General features: G+C 34.6%; 1 protein-coding gene across 1 annotated transcript in view; it reads right to left on the bottom strand.

Moving 5' to 3' along the window:
• Nucleotides 1-24,279, bottom strand: part of LOC118199656 (uncharacterized) — a 430,613-nt gene that overhangs the window by 99,139 nt on the left and 307,195 nt on the right. Inside the window, exon 6 of the mRNA XM_085824456.1 lies at nucleotides 3,965-4,022. Coding sequence (XP_085680582.1) covers nucleotides 3,965-4,022 — 58 coding nt within the window. The remainder of the gene's footprint in view (nucleotides 1-3,964; nucleotides 4,023-24,279) is intronic.

Below are 24,279 nucleotides of genomic sequence, written 5' to 3'. Positions count from 1 at the left end.
ATTCGATCGTGGCGTCAGTGTGGATGAGGCCACGTACTATGTAAACAGTCATGTGAGTCACTACATGACTGTTCACTACATGTTCACTACATGTACTATGTAAACAGTCATGTGAGTCACTACAGTTGTCGAATTTTTTTTTTTCTGAAAATCCACGTGGTTCGAAATTCTCCTCAGGTCAATGTTTGGTGTAGTTTAATAAGTAACATGACGTTTAGCCCTTACTTCTTTGTTGAAATTGTCAGCTTCAGCAAGTATTCAAAACACACTACTGAGCCTTTTGTTTCCTCAAATCAAGCAAATAAATGGCTAATGGTTTATCTTCTATTAAACAAGACTGAACATTACTCTACTTTGTGAATCATATGTCGTACAAGTTGAATCGTCGATTTCCAAGATGGTGAATTACCAAATATAAGCCCAGAGGTTGTTTGCAAAAAGGCTCACAGCCGGTGCAACTGCACGGGGCGGCAGGAATTTAGCAGAGGCAAGGTTTTTTTTTTTTTTTTTTAAATTTAGAGAAGCACTAGGTAGCAACATTTAGGGGGTGGCAAAATTGGTTGATCTTTACATTATGGTAACTTGGCGTTTTTTTGGCGAAAATTTGGCGACCAACTCTTTTACAGCAACCCTCTATTTTCTTTCCCGAAGACATGTTTCTTTTCTTTTTATCTACTGAACACTTCTTCCAACAATCTACTAGCCGAATTACACTTATGCTAGAAATTTATCTAACAAAACTGCTTAATCATGACAAATATTCACTGCAAAATTGGGAAAAAGTGCACAATACCATACTCCTTACGCGTTTTTCAAAATAACACATACACATAAACCATGTACACGCCGACTTATTTTTACTTAAAAAAAATCCCAGAATTGCACAAAAATGGCATTGCGCACACTCTTCACTATATCCATGTACACTGCTTTTTTCTCATAAATTAGAAAAATTTCACGAAAATACATGACAATTTTCTCAATCTTTAAACCCGGTAAAAAGAACATATATGAAATTACCTGATCGCGAAAAAGTATATACCCTTTCCAAATATGAACATTTCCACATATAAAATAAATAAAATATCCGAAAACTTTTACCTCTAAATCATCTATTATATTATACACGTCACCAACGAATTCATACCGCAAGCATTACAAATACTTTGTATCAAATATTTAAATTATTTCCATGCACGTTTACTTCAACTTAAACGTATACCAAATTCCTACAAACATAAAATTCACAAAATAACTATCATTTAATTAAAATATCACTAAACCATGTACACGCCGACTTATTTTTACTTAAAAAAAACATCCCAGAATTGTACAAAAATGGCATTGCGCACACCCTTCACTACATCCATGTACACTGCTTTTTTCTCATAAATTAGAAAAATTTCACGAAAATACATGACAATTTTCTCAATCTTTAAACCCGGTAAAAAGAACATATATGAAATTACCTGATCGCGAAAAAGTAATGAACATTTCCACATATAAAATAAATAAAATATCCAAAAACTTTTACCTCTAAATCATCTATTACATTATACACGTCACCAACGAATTCATACCGCAACCATTACAAATACTTATTGTCAGATATTTAAATTATTTCCATGCACGTTTACTTCAACTAAAACGTATACCAAATTCCTACAAACATAAAATTCACAAAATAACTATCATTTAATTAAAATATAATTAAATTCAAAAACACTACTTAAAATATAAATGAGCACATACATTAAATTAATACATACATAAATACCCATTTCGAATTCACTTTAGTTACGGCCATGGGATCCAAAAATTCACGAACACTGTTTCACACAACACAGAATAAAGCCAAATACAAAATTTCCAGATTTTTTCCCGATTTCCCCCCTTTTCCGATTAAAGAACCGTAATTCGTCCATTAATATCACATGACATATCCCATGATCTCTCACTTCCCTCACACAAAATAATGCGTAATCAGAACTGAGTACTGCTCACATTATTACCAAAGTGTCAGGTAGTAACCTTTATCGCCTCCAAAATGTCGCCAAACTACCAGTTACCATATTGTAAAGATCAACCGAAAAATTTTTAGAATTCAGGAAGACACTGAGTAACAGAGTTTAAAAGCGGCAAAATTTTTGCCACCCCCCTAAATGTTGCTACCTAGTGCTTCTCTAAATTAAAAAAAAAAAAAAAAAAAAAAGAACCACCTTGCCTCTGCTAAATTCAACAGGCAGCAGCCTTCGCAGAGATTGCACCGGGCGGAAAAAAATGCCTAGTGCCGGCCCTCATCTTATTCCACTAAATTTCTGACTCGAGGGATTTGGCAAAAATGAGATTTAGATTCAAAGAAATCATAATCTTCTTCACTTTAAACAAAGAATTGTATAAGCAACTTGGGAGTTATACCAGTCGTTCATGCAAAGAGTATTGAATATCGCTTCGATTACCCGCTCATGGTTCGCATGTCGAAAATATTAATTTTGTTTGTGACCTTGTTTGACTAACTGAATTAAATAAAAGCACTTTCAATCCGTTTCACATAATATATACATGCTTACAAAGACTTTTACGAAATCGAAACACTCACTATCAAAGATCCTGAATTTAATTTAGAAAACGTAATGAATTTTGCTTTCTTGCTCTATTGAAACCACATAAAATAAACTCTGGCATGTACAGAATCCTTTTTCTCTCGGGCTAAAACTGCTTTCAGAATAATCTGAAAATTTAATGAAATAAATTTTGAGAAATTCTCGAATCAGTATTGAAGAAAAGAAAGCCTGTAAGGCATCTTCCCCCCCCCTTACCCTTAAGCTCCTACAAGTAATAGGAAACAAAATAACATGCACAAACTAATTCAAGCTCATACTAAAACTCTGACACATGTGCTTAAAAAGTGAATTATAAAAATAGCTTTGGGCTACTTGGTAGAATTTAAAACTTGATATTTCATATCAAAATACAGGAAGAAAATGCTGAGCTGCTAGTACAGCGCGGAAAACGGAAAAAAGTAAAAACTTTTTTTTGGTTTCAGATCGGTTATCACAGAAAAAGGTCGCTTAAAATTTTTTAATTAAAAAAAAAAAATTGAGGCAATAGTTTAATTAACTCTTTTAGCAAGTGCCTCCTTAATGTAATTTCAATTATTTTTTACATGACAATCATATACCCTGCATTAAAACAGCATTTAAATTTTAAAGTTTGTCACAATTTCAAAGAGGAAAAAAACCACGCTGAACGCTGATTAGAATTTCAATAACTATTGGTTTTATATTTTGCTCGCATATTAAATTATACGTATTTATAAAATTTAGCTTTTGTTCATAACATATTTGCAATATCTGAAACGATAGTCTTTGGAAATGCAATTTATACAAATGAAAACTATCCTGAAAATAAAAATTCCAAAAATCCTGATGCTTTAAATTAATTAAAAACATCCTGAAAGTTAAAATTATTTAAATATTTGATAAATAAAATTTCAGTACTCTTCTATTATCGGGACTGGATGTATGTATCACTGTATGCATATATACAAGTACGTATGTATACAAGTACGTATGTATACACACATACACATACATACATTTCTGAATCAAGTCCCGATAACAGAAGAGTACCTAAAATTCTATAGTATGGAAAGTAAACAACAACTACACACACACACACACACACACACACACACACACACAAAAAAAAAAAAAAAAAAAAATTTAAAAAAAATTAAAACCTTATTTGTCATTTACGATTGGAAGCATTTAATAACTCGTAGCTATCATAAGCATTAAACGAAAGTGCCTAATAAAATATCTTTGCATACAGTGATAAAAAAGAACTGATACTCTGTTCTCTGAGACACAGGTGCTAAAGAATAGAAAACGGGTCATACACAATGTAGCTAAATGTCAAACAATAGAACATAAAAGAAGACAGTAAAGTGTTAGGCACTCACCTAATTTGCAGCTCGTTTTACGCTTCACCCTCAGACATATCGTCCTGGACCGTATGCACTGCAATAAAAAATAAAATCATCTAAAACAATAGAATTATCAGTCACAAAAAACAGCTCGATGTAAGCACGTTCGCACAGATTCTTCGAACGCGACGAACGCCGCTAGACGTTCCTATCGGTTCTAGACAAACAGAAAGAACAAGTGCTTTGGCGAATAGGGTTGCCAATTTATGATCTCGCCAAACCGGCTTTTGTACGTTTTCAAGTTGTGTATTCCGCATTCAGATGCTACAGTATTTTTTCTCCCGCTTTAATATAATGCAAATGTCTTAAGGATGAATATTTGGCGGCAACACAGCCTTCGGTTTAAAGGGCAGCTATTGGAGTAGCCCAGCCCCTTTGGGGTTGCTACGTCATCAGCACGGGCAATTGGCCAAAGTAGAGGAAATGGAAGATTATCATGATGAATATTAAGACGCGGAGGCTTACAAAATATGTCGTTTTAATTTCGAACATTTTTAAATTTTTCAATTACAGTACAATTCTAACTATAACGATCGCTTGTTCTTTCCTGGCAAAGAATGGCTAGCACGGGGGTTCTCAACCGCTGGTACGCAAAAGAAGCAAAGTATTTTTAACTATTAAATTCACAAATTAAAACCCCCAACTTCCTGATTGAGTTTTTTCTCTATCACTCGTAAATTTATGCGATTTGAGCTTTGTTCAAGAGTGGTGGTGGTGGTAGTAGAACTTTGTAGTGGTGGTACTAAAGGTTTTCAATGTTTGTTTAGATGATACGCGTTAGTCAAAAGGTTGAGAACCGCTGCTAGCCTATTATTTACGACTTTTTAACGTTTTCTCTTGATTAACATGTATTCGGCAGTGCATTAACTTAAAATCTAGATATCCGTGTAATAAAGTGCATTCATAATTACATTATATATATATATAATATTACATGTATGATCTTAAATCCATTTAGTGCGAATACAAGTTATTACTACTTGCGCAATTGCTGCAAAGTTAGTTAATAATAATTTATTTCCTAAACAGTATTGATTAATTGATTATATTATGTCCTAAGTTTAATTAAAGTAGAATTATTATAAAAGTGTGAATCCATACTGGTAAGTTATATTTTGAAAGATGTTTTGAAGTAATTTGAAAGCAAAATGTTAATAATGTTTTAACGGGGACTGGAGTTAAATCATCATGAAGAATAAAATTTCAATTGTAAAAGAAAAAATTAAAACATGTAATCATTGTCATTGATCGGAAATTAGCTGACTTTTCAAGGGGAACAAACCAACTCCCGTTCAATGAACAATAATTGATAAAAATATGTAAATACGAAAGTGTTTCGTCTTTACTCGAATTATAATAGATCGTTGAAGAAATATAGATGTAGTCGTAGCTTAAATTATCAGAGATGTAGTCGTAGCTTAAATTATCAGACGATAAGTTTAAAAAAACAGGATCCATTTATTATTATTCAGGAGAAATAGCAGTTACAAAAATCAGATATCCGGAGTAAATAAAAAGAATTACTAATGACTTTTTGTATGAAGTTTACTGCATCGTTGCATTAAAGAAAAGCCCCCGATATTCTTTTGCGAGTCCTTTTAAAGCCTCTGGAAAGGCGGAGCTTCCAAGAAATGACGTCAGCATCGTCAGCCAATCCAGTTCCTTTTAAATATTCCCAGAACATTCTATAACTGTACGTATAGAAAAGGCGGGAAAAATAACTTGACTACGGGGCTGTGGATTTAATTTCACGTACTTTCAAATAAAAGACCGTCGCCATTAAAAATGAAAAGAACATACAGTTAGAATTTTAAGTGTATTCTTGATTATGGAATTTTATTATTACATATATATATGCTTTAAAATTATTACCTAACATTTGTTACAATTGCCTACAGATTTAGGCATACAACAGCCTTGAACTGGAAAACGGAAAAAAGATAATGCAGAATATTACGTCAGTTCAAGACTGTTTCAGCGACGGACTAGATGAATGGAAAAATTCCTCCCACCACCACGGACTGCTTCACAAATTTCGAAGCTCAGGGCATACATAACTTTCCGTGTGCAGAACTTCCCGTGGTAATGTTGTGAGTAAAGAACTGAAACTAAATGATTTTGGCCATTCCCAACAAAATCGAGATTAGTGAGCAAGTGTTCACCAATGGATTAACCCCAAGTCCTCAAAAAATTATTCATAGAAACATGATATTCCGTGATTACAGAAATTGCAGATTAATTTTTAAATGATTTTTTTTCCCTATAATTTATTTGCCAGTACAGTACCGAATACTTCAAAACAGAGGTTTTTATTCTAAATACGGTAATAAAACTATATTTCATTGTGTGACACGGCTTCTTTTAAATGACGTTTCTTTTATCTTTCGATCTGGTGTGAATTCACTGTGATCAACGTAGAGTGTCAATGGCAGACGAATAATAGAAAGTGAGTGGCAGAATACTAAGTTTCCCTATAATTTTTTTTATAATAAGTGATTAAAGTAATTTAAATGAACTCGTATGACATTTATTGGCTTAAAATATTCGACATTATACAGACAAAATAAGACCAGGAGAATTTAATCGCCAGGCGTGGGAAGCTAAATACGCTGTAAAGAAACGTGATGCCATGCATCGATCGTAGCGGCCCACCAGAGGCCGAGCGATAAAATCGCGGAATACTGGTAGTTCTGACCTGCGATTCTAGGGTCCACCAGCAGCCGAGCGGTAAAGACGCTGAACACTGGTAGTTCGGTCCGAGGTTCGAATCCCGCGAACGGGCTGGCTGCATGGGAGTTTTCGTGCTTTTCCCCATGTGTAACGTGTATACGTGCCAGTTTCCCTTAGAAAGTCCTCTACGAAGGCATCCCTCCCTGAACCCTTTCCCACATGCTACCTTTTAAAGTTGGAGTTATAGCTTAAAAAAAATAAAAAAGGTAGGCAGTCTAATTAGGCCTAGAGGTACACAAGTAAAATTTTGTGAAGATAGAACTTATCTTTTAATTCTGTGGGTGTGCCCAAAGTGGGCACACTTATTGAATAGAGCTTCGAAAAGAGTGCTGAAACAAGCATTGCTGTCAATGAACTGACCAATGGGATGCGGAGAAACAAAGAATACAGACTCTCAATTGTCCTAGATGATCGGTGAGCCCGGTCTGAGCACACCTAGGGTTAGCGTTTGATTTTAGGCAAGATTTCAAGGTAAAAATTTTAAACTATTATAAAATAAGGAGATTAGCATACGGCCAAAAAAATAACATAGAAATTTCTTTTCAAACAATTCCTTTTATATCCTAAAAAAAATCTAGGAAGATTTCTTTGAAATATGAGGGTCTTAAAATACTAAACATGGCTAAAATATATGGACTGGTTTTGTGTTGAGCTGCCCTCTACTATAAATAAAGATGGTTCAGAGTAACCTTTAAATCCTTTTTCATTCAATTTTTCTGCGAGTACAGAAGGAAATTTTTAGGTGTGTCCAACCCGGACACACTGTACCGCAAAGGGTTTAGGCAGATAGCCCTCGTGTGCTTTGCCATAATTGAATAATCCAATCCAATTCTGCGATTCCATTCGAAGGGCTGGCTGTATTTGCGTTTCCATGCTTCTCATACAAGCGGACAGACATACTTCTCAGGGACAGAACGTACTCGAAACGTATGGGGACTTAAAATCGTTCGGAGAGAAGAAGGGCAGAATCCGCTAAACTCTTCTTAACAGCTTAGTGAACTGCATACGTAACAGATGTCAAATATGCATCAGTGTTCCGAAGATGTCAAATTCTATACTGACGGACTCATATCTGTCCTTCTCTTCGTAACTGTTGAAACTAGCTGTAGGACGGATTCCTCCCCCCTAACTTGTTTTGCCATGCGATGACATCTGTACCATTTCGCATAATAACGATATTTAAAGATGTCTATAACGTATGCACTGCGTCTCTTTTCTTTAAATGATGTCTATCATTAGTTACGGCAAAAAATGTCTCTTTTTTAGTACCTGTAAAGCAGGGTATTTCAGAAAACCAAATCCATATCGGGAAGGCCAGACCATGGACATTTAAGAACCACGAGCCCAATAAAGTTCAATATTCGCACTTTCGGCCAAAGGATTGTTTTGGCTTTTGGCTTGTGTGAAGGGACGACTATGTCCCTTCACACAAGAGTTCAACTCGTGAGCAATTATCTTCAACGTAAGCTTGTTTGCAATGTGGCAGATATCTCGCCAGTGTCAATCTTAGTGTCAAGAAATACTGCTTTATCTCGCCAGTGTCAATCTTAGTGTCAAGAAATACTGCTTTATCTCGCCAGTGTCGATCTTAGTGTCAAGAAATACTGCTTTATCTCGCCAGTGTCAATCTTAGTGTCAAGAAATACTGCTTTATCTCGCCAGTGTCAATCTTAGTGTCAAGAAATACTGCTTTATCTCGCCAGTGTCGATCTTAGTGTCAAGAAATACTGCTTCCTGAAGGCTTCAAGAGAGAAACTTTTTGCCAGAAACTCTTCAATTTTAGCTATGTTCGCTCCATGCATAGAACATTCAATTTCAGAAGGGCCACGTTTCTCTATATGACGAGTCTAAAATTTGAATTCAGCCTAGACACTGATTCTCGAAGTACCTTATCTGGAAAGAGTTCAAGACCTGGTACTTTTCCTGCATCAATAAAAGGGACAACTATTTCAGCGGCATTGCCATGATCTATCAGCATACATCATGTTATATGGCCGCACTTCACTCTATGTTTCACAGAGGTTCTCGAGGAAGAGAGGAAATCTAAGGCAACCGTATGTGTAATGTTATGGACGACTATGTCCCTTCACACAAGAGTTCAACTCGTGAGCAATTATCTTCAACGTAAGCTCACTCGACTGATGGATCGGCAAGTCTGGTGTCAGTTCTGAATATAATTGAACATATTTGATATACACTTAACTGAAATTTGGAAATTGCCTCCGAGAATCATCTGAAAAGCTATGAACTGCTTTGGGTGCAATAGTGGGAGAAGGGACTACCATATGGAATCACCAGCTAACTTGTTAATCGTATGACGACTTACTGAGCGGCTTGTGTGTTTGTTAGGTGATAATGCACCCTATAAGACTTATTTTAGAAGCCATCTTGCAGTATAAATTTTGGACATTCCCTATAAGACTTATTTTAGAAGCCATCTTTTAGTATAAATCTTGGACATTCCATAAGCATTATTCAGAATGCTGAGTGGATACTTTCATTGTTGAATGGTATAAAATGATGTCATATTTTAATCTGTTATCCATACCAGATTTCATTAAATATTGCCCAGCCCTTTATACGTCTTGAAATTGAATTTTGGTTCACTTTCAAATTCTTGCCATAAAATGTTATCGTCCTGTATTATTTTTAAAGAAATTAAATAATGAAGAATCTGCATGCATATTTGTCAGCATATTCCTCGCAATGTGAAAAAAGGTAGTACCCAGAGCCATCCAATTTTGAATAACGTAATTCTCCACCCGAATGCGTGCAGCTGCACCCCAGTTTCCAATTTGTTTCAATATATATATATATTTTAACATTTTGTAAAACATTTATGTATTTATGATTGACACACTCTACAATTTGAAAGAAAGCAGTGACAACACTGTACGAAATAAAACATTTTTATCGCTAGCACGCGTTGCCATTCGGAAAAATCAATTTTAATTAATAAACACATTGCTTTCATAGAGCAATGCTCTATGAAAACACATTGCTCTATGAAAGCAATGTGTTGCTGCAGCAGGAAATAAAATATTTTTATCTCTCATGCGCCAGCGTGTTTCCCTGCAGTAAAGTCTAAGATACTGTCATTTTAATCTGAAAGGTTATTCAGTAATAAACTAAGCGATTTAAAAGTAATAAATACAGTTCTGAAGAATAGTTTTTTTTTCTACTTTTTAATGTGATTCATTTAAATAAACGTTTATTAAAATTATGAGATGTCTAATCAGAAATAGTCAATACTTTTATGAAATGACGCTAGCTAGATTCATTGAAATCATTATATAATTCTTCTTTTTTTACGACAATTATTTTAGACGGCTAGCTTTTAAGGAAATTATATATCTAATATAAAAATACGTATGGTAACCTTTAATATTCTCTCCGAAATTCTAAAGATATCCTGTTCTTAAATATTTTTTGATTTTGCAGTTGAATTGAATTATATGCGGCCTTGTGCGAGGAACTTCATATTTAATAAATAGAGTTAACACATAAAAAGTTAATAATAAAAAGTGAAAATATTTTTTGTTAGCCATCTTAATAAGGAAACTGAATATTGATATGATAAACTCAGAGTAAACAAGGAAAAATATATATATATAAATCCATTCAAACGTATGCGGCTTTATTTTTTTTTTAACTGTATGTAGTACAAGTGCAAAGAAAATAAAGCTAAAATAAAAAATATAAAAAACGGAGGTGGGACTAACAGGAGTGAGTGTAAAAGCAGACTGGCAGACTCCGAGCTCAACCGTAAAAAAACTTAACAAACCCTTTTGAGCAATCATTAATATCTGAAAGATTTCAGATTTCATTTTATAAGAAAAATATAAAAAATACGTAAAGATAAATTATAATTTAAATTAGCAACGTAAATTAATTTCCCCTCTGTATTCTATTTGCATTGCGTCATTTCGAGATTAATCCATGTTATATGACTCTTACATAATTCTCATAATGTAAATGAAACTAAAATTCAAACAGCCAATAATAATTTTACAGCAGTACTAATTATCCAATTAATAAGCATTGAGGACTAAAACTAACTCTCTGAATTAAGATTTCACCCTGAATACAGAGGCTGTTCGCACATTTTTTAGACGATTTTGGTAAGCGGTAATAAAAAATCGTTTGCTGCAAAAGAAGTAATTGCAATTGTACTATGTTTTTAAAAGTCAAAATTATCGTCTGTGGCTTGAAAGTTTTGTTTTTGTGTAAAATGGCGAATTTAACAAAGCAGTGGTTCGAAGGCTACATTTATGCTCTTTCCGAAGGGAAATATGCATACTCCGTTATCCAAAAACGATGTGAGAGTCATGGTTTGAGGATATCTAAAACGTCGATAGGTAATATCATCAACAAGAAAGGAAAAAACGTCAAATTGGAGCCTCAAGTGGGACAAAAATTCCAGACATGTATCCAAGGAAAAAACGGACATCTTCGATTATTGCAAAGGTACGTTGTTTAATGTTAAAAGAAAATCCCCTTAGTCAAAGGACAGTTGGAAAATCATTAAAATGCTCGGTGTCCACTGTAAACAAAATGATAAACGTTGATTTAAATCTTAAGAAAGCGAAAAAACGCAATGTGCATCGTCTTCTTCCAAAGCATATCGCTCAACGCAGGACACGCTGCAGAATTCTATACGAGAAACACTTATCCAAAGAAAAATGGAAAACAATTGTCACACTAGATGAAGCATGGGTGTATTTAAAGGATTGTAACAAAAAAAGATCCATTTATTATCATAAAAGGGGAGAAAAAAATTAAGTACATGGTTCAAAGAATCGAAAGAAAGTTTTTCTAAGGGATTCATGATTGTTGCTGGTTTTTCTTATATACTATCAGGAACATATTTTATCTCCAATTTTTCTGAATGAAATACCATCGCTTTACCCACAGTGCCATCCATCTGTGAGACTCCATCAGGACAAAGCTAGCAGTCACACATCAAAATCCACTGTAAATTTCCGAAAAGAAATGGAACAAAAAACTGGTATCAAGGCCATACCCTTCACTGATATCCCTACTAAAGCTCCCGATGTGTCACCAATGGATTTTTGTGCTTTCGGACTTTTAAAAACTGCATTATCCAAACGTTGTCCCCAAACCCTAACAGGACTCTGGAAAGCTGTTCGGGAGGAATGGGATAGAATACCTCTTCTGCCACTTCAAAAGGCATTATTATCCTGGAAACTGCGGTGTCGAAAGATAGTTCAGAATAAGGGATGTCAAACAGAACATTTAAAACACAAGAATTTTATGTAATTTAGTTTTGTGAATACAATATACATCGTCTAAAAAATGTGTGAACAGCCTCTGTATAACACACTTGCTCGCTACTTTTCGGCCTGGCTGGACTGCTCTTTGCTGCTTCCTTCTTGCTAAAAGAAAGTTATCAAAAATGTAAACCTCTCGAAATAGACACAACTAATGTGTCTTTTAACATTTTGTCTGTTACCTTTATTTATTAAATATCACGTTCTTCGCACTTGAACCATAAAATTCACTTCAAGAGCAATATTGCAAAATAGTTTTAAATTGAGCATATCTATAGAATTTCCGATACAGAGTCTCGCACGTTGGAGATAAAAATGTTTTTTTCTGTACAACGTTGCCATGGCTCGCTTTGAAATGCTTGAGTTTGTTAATCCAAAATTCGTTAAAGATTTACAAAATACGAAATCGATAATAAAACAAATTCCAAATTTGGGCATCCACATGCCCATATTCGCAGTAGGATGACGTCATTCAAAATTCGATTGTTCTATGTACCGTTGTTTTATCACAATACGAGAAATATACATACATTTATGCAGATTTTTCATTATTTAATTTCTTCAAATATAATGCAGGAGTCTAACATTCGGTGGCAACAGTTTGAAAAGTGAAACGCGCATTTATAGTGAACCAACGCAAAATCGCAAAACGAAAACAGTAGTCCTTCAGGGACAAAGCCCCTTTGGACTAAAAATAAAAAATGCGTACATAAATTATAACGAAGTTTAATTTTACTTAGCTCGGAGAGAACGGTTAAGCGATCCGGATAACCGAAGACTAGAAAGTTGGATTTCTAATGCATTTTAAATTGCGAATAACATTCGTTACAGAAGAGAGCACTGTGTACATGAGATAAGGGCTCATCGCGTGCTCTGTCATAATTAATTACAACCAAGCGAGTACAGGCAATTTTGGTTATGTTTTGTAGAAGGAGAAAAGAAAAAAAAAATAATAATAAAGCGTTTTGGATTGAAAACTTTACTCTAGTTTCTTAAACATTTTGGTATAAATTATGTTGCGTGCGTGTTATCTTTTCATCGATTTGATAATTCAGTTTTTGATGGAATTGTGCTACGTTACCTATAAGTAAATGCATTTTAAAAATAATATTCACTATTTTAGCAGATCATTTTACATGCTTCACTCAGACGAAAATTAATACTTCGGGGAATACAACTAAGTGTAAAAGATTCGAAAAATATGGGAGAAATTATGCCTAGATCTATCCGTAATGCACAGCTGTTTTCCAAATTAATGTGAACTAAATTATAACTAAAATGCACTAAATTTGGACTCTATTCTTTAGTCATAGATTCCTCTCCCCAAACGTTTACACAGAAACTCGAAATTCAAAATGCAAGATATCAGGAATTGAACAAATGCAATACATTGCACTAAATATTAAGATTTTTCAATATATAAAGTTATAATTATGTACAAGCGGCCTTTTTTTTTAAGCCCTAAGGGGCGTTAGAGCCAAACGGCTATTAGTCCCAAAACGGCATTTTGCGTCGTTTCACTTTCTACGTTGGTTCACTTTTCAAACTTTTGCCATCAAATATTATTGCCATGTATTATATTTAAAGAAACTAAACAATGAAGTGTATGTGTATTTGAATTTTAATTATGGCAGAGCACACTAGGACTATCTGCCTAAGGGGAGGGATGCGTTCGTGGAGGACTGAAAGGGAAACTGGCTCGTATACAGGTTACACACGGGGAAAACCACGAAAACGCCCATGCAGCCAGACCGTTCGCGGGATTCGAACCTCAGACCGAACTACCAGTGTTCAGCGACTTTACTGTTCGGCCGCTGGTGGGCAAACTGCACTGGATACGTTGCTTTTAAACACAATTCAAATAGTATATTCCCATTGGAATTGATTAGAAATTGATTTTGATTGAAATTTCTAATCAATGTCAAACTAAAAATTTTTGAATATTTTGATTTTCATCAGCATGTATTGTAACACTTTGCAATTTTCCGACATTGCTGATAATTGTTTAGCGAAGCGCTGAATATGCGATTACGTACTCCCAGTGGTACGCGTACCCACAGTTTGGAAACCGCTGCAGTAGAGGATGAAGGCATATTATTACTGGGTTGGCAAGAAAGCAATTTCGGTTTGCACAAATAGATAGCGTTTTGTTCGTTTTGTTATTCTTCTGTCAAGTTTATAATTATTTTTTCCTTTGAGATTTGGCAGCTGACACTTTTAGGTTACTTACTGAAACAAATTCCGTGCATTTTTGTTTACAACTACTAGATGACAGTCACTTTTAACACGGGTTGGAGGGGGGAAAGAATTTTCAACACATTTGACTTTTTTCACAATGGCAAAAAATCTGATGTGTACACCACATGACTTCCTTGTACGGAATACTAAATTACACGCACTTTTTCTTGCATTTCATTTAAACTTATTGGATTGAATTAAATCTACTTCGCCGACAGCGCATAAACCACAATAGAATAAATGCATTCTTTAAAATTCACTCTAGAATTTCTTTACCATAGCGACACTCTGGCACTAGGTTCACTTAACAGTGTTATATTTCGTTCATATTATAACTCAGAATGCACAAAATTTATATCATTTAAAGAATTATCTAATCGTTGCCACACATAATTAAAGATAAAGTTCTAACTTTAACGATGTATAAAAGAAATTAAGCAAACAAAACAAAAAAGAAACAGTTTTTCACAGACGATTGAGTATTTCTCATTCAATTAATTCAGTTCTCACTTCGCGACAAGGAAAAATACATAAAAACTTAAAATATCTGTATTAAAAATTAAGTAAATCTTAAACACTTATTTCCTCGAAAAAATTCCAGAAAGGATTAAGCATGATTTAATTGGCAATAATAAATGAAGGCGTTATCTTTGTTGTTGCGAAGCTACGTTCCTCTATATTGGCAACAAATCCACTACTCTGCTGTTCAAATGTAAACAAGCAATGGCCGCCATCAAAAAAATGATTAGGCTTAGCGGCACTTAAACAACTTTAAAATTGTTGATAATTCTAAAAATACTGCATACAGATTTACTAAAGGCATAAAAACCTTAACCGGGAGATAAGAACAACATAATTCAATCATTTTTAAAGCAAAAAAATGTACAATTTACAAACATATAAGAGTAAAGAAACTGAGATCACTGAGCCGGGTAACAAAGTGCATATATATATAAATATATTTATATACGGTTGGTGCGGCCGATAGCAACCAAAATACGAGGTGCACATCTACATGTTATGGTAGTCCTATATACAAAACTTCAACGTTCTGAGGCTACTCGATTTTTGAGATTGCGAGATACGTACGTACGTAGATACGTTAGTACAGACGCCACGAAAAATTGTCTTCAGAATTCATTTTAAAGCAGTTTAATAATTTTTTTGGAGGAAAAGAGTCTTTTATTCTGTCCTTACGTACAGATATCACGCAAAATCATCGTTACATTGCATTCGAAAGCGGTCAAAATGAATATTTTCGTCGAAAAATGCTGCCTGAAACTTTTCGCGATTACAATACTTCCTTTTTACTTCGTACAAGGAAGTAAAAAGTGGCGCAGACTTACAAAGAGATATGTGAAGTTTATGGTGTTGTGTCAGAATTAGTTTAAAGAATGTCATTCTGGAGATGTTTCACTTGAAGTTGCCCAACGTTCTAGTCGACTTTACGTTTGATGATGACAAAATTAAATCCATAATTGATCGAATCGTCATATAACTGTGCGAGAGACTGCAAAAAGGTTAAATGTATCATCCACAACAACTGAATACCACATTCAGATGTCTTGGACCCATTAAAGAAGCTCGATATTTGGGTTCTGCAAGACTTGAAAGACATTGACTTAACACAGCGAATCAATACTTGTGGCGACCCTTTTTTGAAACGAATAATCAAGGGTGATGAAAAATGGATCGTCTACAATAACATTAATCGAAAAAGATAATGGTCCAAGCATGATGAATCAACATAAATCATATCGAAAGCTAAATTGCAACAGGAAAGATCATGCTGCTAATATGATGGGATTGCAAAGGTGTTGGGTATTTTGTGCTGCTTCCAAGCAAACAAACGATCAACTCAAATGTGTACTGCCAACAACTTATGAAATCGGATGAAGCAATCAGACAGAAAATGACAGAATTGGCAAATCCGCAGGTTTCGTGTTCCAGCAAGGCAAGGCGTCACACACATCTTTAGCAAAACGTATGAAATTACTGGAGCTTGTTGCTGAAGTGATGTAGCCCCCCTCCCGCATATAGCACCATCTGATCATCATTTATTTCAAAGTTTACAAAACGTTTTAAATGGCAGAAATTTCAGTAATAACGATAACCTCAAATCTCACTTGGTTGAGCTTTTTGCTGATAAAGACCAAAAGTTCTAAGAGATAAAGTTACCAGAGAGATGATAAAAGGTCATCGAAAGAATGGAACATATTTGACTGATTAAATTCATGTTTTGTATACAGAAAACTTGAGTTTTATTTCACACTAAAGGACAGAAATTACGTTCTTACCAACCCGACTGATATCGCAGATTGATCTTATATAGCGGTATAAATACCTGAACATAATTTTTTGAGTACTACTTTTACTATCGAAAACTTTATAGCGGTTTCCCCCCCCCCTCAGGACACATTTTTTTCCGAGCGTGGTGCAACCTAGCTCAAAAATGAAATGACAGATTCACTTAAAATTCCACACAGGTATTCTTTAAATTGCTGGCCTCTTAAACCTAAAATAGTGTCAAAATTCAATAATAAATATTGTTTATAAGAAACTGTTTGTGCAAAAGCTGTTTGTGTGGATGTGTGTTTTTTCCTTTGTGTTTTTTAAATTTAAATTGAAGATCTGTGCAAGATCATACTCTGAATGAAAAATTTTAGGATTTTTGATTTCAGATAATTAAAACGCCTCCCCCCCCCGAAAAAAAAAAAGAATCGGTTTCCAGCAGCTGTGGCGCCGCTATTTTAAATTTTCATCGGGCACAATTTTTTTAGCATTTATTGTCAATACTATTACTTTCTTCCCCTAAATAATAAAGCATTTCATTTTTAATAGATGAATTCGTAAAAAAAAAAAAAAAAAGAAAAGAAAAACCGCCTGTTTACTTGATCCGCCAGCCTTAAATTTGGCGAATCAATTTTTTAAACACTTTTCTATGCCCCTCTCTCCATAGGCGCCGAAAACGTATTTCCAGCAATATAAGTAAGCGAATTTGTTTTCCCGTCACGTTTTCCCCCCAACACACATTAGACACAGTCAACATAACATGTTTTTAGTAAAAAAACATACAGTCTAGCCCTCATTTTGGTAAATCAGTATGGCACATTTTTTATCGTCAAAGTAAATAATTAAATTATTTTATATAAAATTACACTTTCAACCCAACTCTACTGAAATAAATTAATGAAATTTTCTTTTAATACCTAAACGTTTATGCTGTCTTAAAACTAAACATATAATTTCGTTTTCATTTTTAATATGATTAGAGTTAAATAACTCAATTATATTTTGTCTGCTTATAAAATAATCGACAAAAATATATTCACGTATATTTTTAATCATTAATGTTTGTACATCACATTTTCAACATGCAAGAAATAATTTGTTAGCCATATGAACCAGCGAAATAAGGGATGCGACCACCTTTAGTTTCAATACAAGCTTTGCAAGTTGTGACCAACGACCTCATATAACAGGTACATATCTCGACTATTATATATCTCGTTGATTGTGACTAGAGCTGTGCACATTGAATTTAAGGTGCACACTGAAGAGGGAGCCCGGTTTCGATTCCGGCATGGGACCCACACTTTGTCCCGAATGGCGACTGGAACACTTGACGTTTCGAATATCAAAGACTTCTTCATTAGCAGTTTCTAAACAAATTAACCTTGCTTTGGTGCGAAAAAATTTTAACGACTACACTTTTTTTATATTTTAATGAAACACATCAACAAGATACATCACATTAACACAGCAACAATGCACCGGCGCTACCACTGTTAGACAACGTAAGTACATAGAATATTCTCTTTTGGCGCAACAGTACCCTCTTGCGAAGAAAAGATGCAACACAAGTAAATAAGGCACTCATCCACAAGATATCCCGCGAACATAGAAATGCGTTGCCATCAACAAGAATAAATGCTCGCTCAATAGGGAGTCAAGAGCTTCATTCCAATACATTTTAGCCGTCCTAATACCAGTAAAAACGGCCTTGCCTGTGCGACAGTTCATAGAAAAACCAGGCCACAGCATTACACTGCCAGGTCTGAAACGCGGTGTTCAATATTACACAAGGCGGGCTGTTAAATACGTTGTTTTGTTCAATTTCCTTACCTTCTCCAGATTCTCACAAACTTTAGCTTCCAAAGCAAAGCTTGACTGATCCATGAACATCATGATATACTATTCAACTGTCTTTCAATTCACTTGCTGATGCATGCACTTCAATCTGCTCCTCTGATTTTGCCGCACTGTAGGACATAAATTCGTGGTAGCTGGGTACAGACCTTTTTTTTTTTAAATATTGTCAGGACTCGTGTTCCTCTTGATTTGCGTTGGAAACATGAATGATCCTGAATAGGAACAGGGAGCTTACTCAAGCTATATTCAAGAAGGTGTGAAGTAGACAACACAAGCAGGAAGGGTATACGAAACCCTTTATTTTCAATCTTTTTGCAGCTGATCTACCCATACTTTTACCTGTACCTGTACCAGTTGCTTCAAACTTAAATAAATCGGTCAATGTGGAGGAGAGAACCGCGAACGCATATAAGCGTTAAGTAAGAAGTTTCTTTTATCATGCCTATGAAACAGTTCAAGATCATTAATATGTCGGAATAAAAGGATGATCCGTAGCATAGCAGCGGCGACAGACAAAGCAGCGCTCAGAGGTTTAATAACAGCAGTGCCATCGACAACCAGAATGATATCTTACAGCATTTAGTGCGAGTTCTAAATTCTGCCGCCCGGTTTCTTCCCCAGTTTGAAAAGTTTTGCGCCCCTGAATTCTGCCGCCTGCTGCGACTGCATTTATTGCACAGGCCCTGTATAAGAATTAGGAATTTATGCTCGCTTTCCAGGTTTATGTATAAGAACTACAACCGCCGGTTTCCACTTGTACAAGAAGCACTGCAATTTCAGCATACAGTTGATGATTTTTGCAACTTTTAGCCCCTTGACACACAAATAAGAGATGGGGGACATAAAAAACATGATATTTGTTGAGAGGGGAAAAGCACACAAAACAGAATCAAGGCACGACTGCAGCAGTTAAGGAACCTAATAATATACTGCGCGGCATGCGCCGAAAGAAGTTCTTGCCGTCTCGGAGACTTCAAAATCTTACAATGGCACAAGAAATGAATAACGTCTCCCACACGCCATTGTACACCTCAAGGAAGTCCCCTCCCGGGGGTTGAGTCAGGCGAACGCCTGGGAAGTACTGGTTAGGATCTGTACCTAGGCAGTCTCAACCACGGGAGTATAAAATCAGACTTCACAGAAGGCTTGAGGGCTCTCGGGACAGAGTAAGGCTCGGCAGGGGCCGTACTGGTACTGCCTTGTCTGCCCTTGCTCTGTGGGGTCGCTACATGGTTGATTGTTTTTGGTGTATGATGGCATCTAATCTGAATGGCAAAGTAGCCGGGGCGGAGCCGTCTCGCACTATGAGTTGTCAAGGGAGTCCCCCCCGGGGGTTGATTCAGGCGAACGCCTGGGAAGTACTGGTTAGGATCTGTACATAGGCAATCTCAACCACAGGGGTATAATAACAGACTTCACAGAAGGCCTGAGGGCTCTCGGGACAGAGTAAGACTCGGCAGGGACCGTACTGGTACTGCCTTGTCTGCCCTTGCTCTGTGGGGTCGCAACATGGTTGATTGTTCAAGGGCGGGGCGGCACTTAATTCCGATAGGCGCCTATTAGGCCGCATTAGGACGGAAGCGGTCTCATTCCATCAGCGTTGTATGTCAAGGGATTAATAGCATGGTGTGACACATTTCTCTAATCATTTTATTGCTAATTTTGTCGAATCAAAGACTTTTCTTGATCTTTCGTTTCTCGATATATTCAATAACCTTCCGAGCGTTTGACTGTGGGTATATTGTTCTTATGCATTTGTAAGAAGTATTGCGAAATTGTACAGCTAACTGAGCGTTTTTGTGTCTGGGTTTCACATGTTGTTATTACAAAAGTGAGATGCATAGTTGTACAGACTCTCACAGACTGCGGGTAAGTCGTTCTCCGTCGTCACTCATTTGTTTGTTTATACTCAGAACGGAGATACTTCACATAAAGGCGTTCTGGATTTTCGAATGCGCGAACATTCGGCTGTGGGTTTGAAAGTTTTAAAGCAATACCGTCTGTATAAAGAAACAAGCTGTTGCTAGTTTCAGAGTAAAAAAAAATGGAGAAAATTCAGCAAGCATTTCAGCGAAGTTCACAGTTCAAAATTAGCCATGAGCTTGTAATCTTTTAACTCACTTTTGAACACTTATACGAGAAAAAATGAAACTCAATACGAGTGGAACATTTTTTACCTGGTTAGAAATTCTTTCTTTCACAAACTATCGCTACATGAAAAGCTTCATTCTTTTTTAATAAATTTGTACAATAACGAGGATTTGCGATCACTTTCTACACTGAAGCTTTTGATGATTCAAACATTTAAATAATATTTTCCAATCATACAAACCTGATGTATATGTGATATGACCTCCGTATGGGTACAGTTGTCCAGTGATCGTCCATTCACCTCTAAAATTTCGTCCCCTACTTCCAGATCAGCCCGGTCCGCCGGCGAACCTGAAAAAAAGACAGAAAATTATGACTTAACAGGGAAATAAAAGTATAAAACAACTAAAAAAGTTATTTAAATACTGGAAACAACATGAAGTATGTTCGATAGATTTCTGAATTTGTTTATTGGAGAAAGACAGACCACAATCAAATAAATATTTACATTTTATTTAATATAACATAGTCATTTCCAAAGGACTTCGGTTCACAGGACTGGCTTTTGCCGGCGAAATCTTTCCAGGTTAGTGGACAGTTTATAAGGATTCATTGAATCCTCCGTAATCTGCTTCCCTTCCGTATGCCTGCGTGGTGTAAGTGGAATCACAAGAACCATAATCAGAACTTCGATTTAGAGAGCATTTTAGTAGCTTCAGTTTGACAGTTTAGTGCAGAAGGATTATTAACACAAAATAGGCTTCTGAAGGACGAATGATGAACTCCATAATTTAGAAAGACATAATGCACAACCTTCTGAAGAGAATTCAACACGATAGGCCTGATATAAAGCTTAATCGAATTCTGTTAAACAACAATGCACCATCATATTTCCATTTTCGTTGAGCAGTTTCCAGCAAAGAAAAACGTAATTCTTAAACGATCTTCCTTATTCATCAGATTTAGCACCTGTGGGCTATTTTCTATTCTCAACATTTTAGGAGTTCCAAGAACGAATAAAGCAGCCAATCATTGTATAAACTTACACGGATAGTTTACTGAAATTTTAAAATGGTAATTCTTCAAATTACGATTTTGCACGAATTTAATCTTAAAACCCTGTTAAAAGTAATAAAATTAGCGATTTTTTTAAAGGAGATATTTCCATCTAAAAACCGAATAAAAATATTATAACTCCAATTTAAAAATATAATGCATTAAATAATACCAAGCAAATCCTAAAAAATCACCCAAGCCTATTTCCCTTTCTGTTTCTTCGGCCCTGCTTCAAATAAAAAAGAAAAAAATATATATATAACTCCAAACTACTTAAATTAAAAACTTTAAAACCAAGCTCACAAAATTTTTATTTTAAACTTTTTACTTTAAGGAAATATGTTCACTATAAAATAAATTAATTAAATTAAAATCTAAAACTCTTCAGAAAAGATCAGAAATTTAAGAAATATTTTTTATATAAACGCTGTTCTAATAAAGCGTGAGAAAACAATGTAAATACAGTCCAGGTTAATGTCATTAAACATATAGTATTTCAATAAACACAATTTCATCACAACTCAAAATGTATACATGCAATCTTTTCACGAAAAGTTTTCTCAATGAACGCTAGTAATCAATAGACAATAGCCTTCAAAAAGGACCTTCCATAGCAATCGTGCTGCCATCTATGAGTAAGACTTCAAACTAAACAAAATGTTCTCGCTCAGATCTTCCACGATTTTCACGCTACTATTTTTTCTTCAGAAATCCCCAATTAATACACCAGCGTAGGAACGGCTTCCTTTTTTAAAACGTTTTCTTCCATCTGATACTATAACAAACAAAACTAAACGGGGCGTTCGTTAAGTTATATCAATAAAAGAACAGAAAAACATAGAATGAGTTACAGTACGCCTTCTATGCTTTTTCTGCACTTGGAATCTTTTTTTATACTCAAATAACCGGTTTATTTAACTGTTCGCTAACAGTTCAACTTATCGAATAGCGCAAAAGGGGAGGGGGGGAAACGCCAATGTTAATGTGCCGAAGTGAGCCACTTATAAAAAATACGATCAATATTTTTATACATAAAATGTCCTACAAAACTACTGCATTTAAAGAAATAATTTTTATCGCAAATGCAAACCCAAATCTAACTTAAAAAAGCAATCTGAAGGCTTTCAGATTTTACATTACGCCCGAAGGGGCGTTTTTTTCACGTTTTGTGCGTTACCTTTATTTATTAAATATCATGTCATGTCACTTAAACATAAAATTCTTGCAACAGAAAATTGAGCGAAGGCATATCTGGAATTTTAAATCGATTTCTGAAAGAGATTATTAGTTTTACCCACTGTAATGATTTAGCATTTGATGCTTTATATAAATTTGGAATTTTATAGCTATTTAAGATAATAATGGCGAGCTGAAAATTATGTAAAATAAATTATAATGATTTTTTTGTCTCGTTTTTAATTATTTAATCTTTAACAATCAATGTTTTAGATTTCGTATGATTAATAAATTAAGAAAAAGTACGTGCGTACTCAAAAATATAATGCCTATTTCTATTGGTTTAAATTATCTCTTTTGAAACGATACTTCTCAATGCCTTTCAAAATTGGAAATTAATTATCATAATTTAAAGAAAGGTACTTAAAATTAAAAAACTTTTTCTGAATTCTCCCATAGAATAAATATTTCGGGATTTTGTAAACATAATCCAGTACGTGTTTTTTAGTGCATCATGCTTTATAGATATACGTTTCAGGGAACTCGCGAGGTCCACAAAAAGGCGGACAGAGAAAAGAATTTCTGAATTTGTATTAAGTTAATTCCTTAGATGGAAAATATATAATGAAATAAAATCGCCTAAATAATTTCAAATGAATCATCTTTGATGAAAATACTTAAATGCAAACACGTGAAACAGCTTCCTTTTCGAAACAAAATACTTAAGCGAAGGATAATTATCCGGTAGTAAATTAGTCTATAAAATATTACATATATAGGAAGATTACGGAATAACAGCTGTCTATATAAAAACTGAAACTGTGTAAGATTTTAGTCATGATATAAAAAAAATCACGTTTATTTCAAATATGTAAACAACCGAATTCGGATCCAAGCAAATATGGCATCCACATAGCGTATGTATCGATAATAAATATAGTGCAACTAATTGTAGCGACAATTTTTTAAAAGTGAATAGTATGTACTTAAAGAAAGCATAAAAAAACACTGGTGTTAAAGATAACCGAAAGTCAAATTTTCTACATCTCTTTATATATTATTTATATCCCTAAAAATATTTTTTATATCTAACCGACAGTCATATTTTCTATCACTCTCTCTTTATATATATATATATATATACTATATTTAATCGACAGTCATATTTTCTATATCTAACCGATTGTCATATTTTCTATATATATTTTTCAATATCTAATCGATAGCCATCTTTTTTATAAATGTTTGCTATATCTAATTGATAATCACATTTTCTATATCTAACCAATAGACATATTTTCTTTTTCTCAAAATTTATTTTCTATATCTAACCTATAGTCATATATATATATATAATTTATTTCCTAAACAGTATCAAGCAAGGTAGTAATTACAATTTTGAAAAACAAATTTTGGTCTAGAAAACATCTTGCGCAATATGCTGCAAAAAAAGTAAAATATAAAAAAATGTAGTAAGCTCGCCTAAAAGAAAAACTGAATAAAACCAAGAGCTGCTGCTCCAAAAGGTTCAACACGTTTTAAAAAATAATACATATG

This window comes from Stegodyphus dumicola, chromosome 9 (assembly GCF_044657685.1).
Source record: "Stegodyphus dumicola isolate Sdum_Otavi_A_Nest chromosome 9, ASM4465768v1".
Classification (NCBI taxonomy): Eukaryota; Metazoa; Arthropoda; class Arachnida; order Araneae; family Eresidae; genus Stegodyphus; species Stegodyphus dumicola.
Note: the sequence above shows the minus strand (reverse complement) of the source record. Positions and strands in the feature narration are given on the sequence as shown.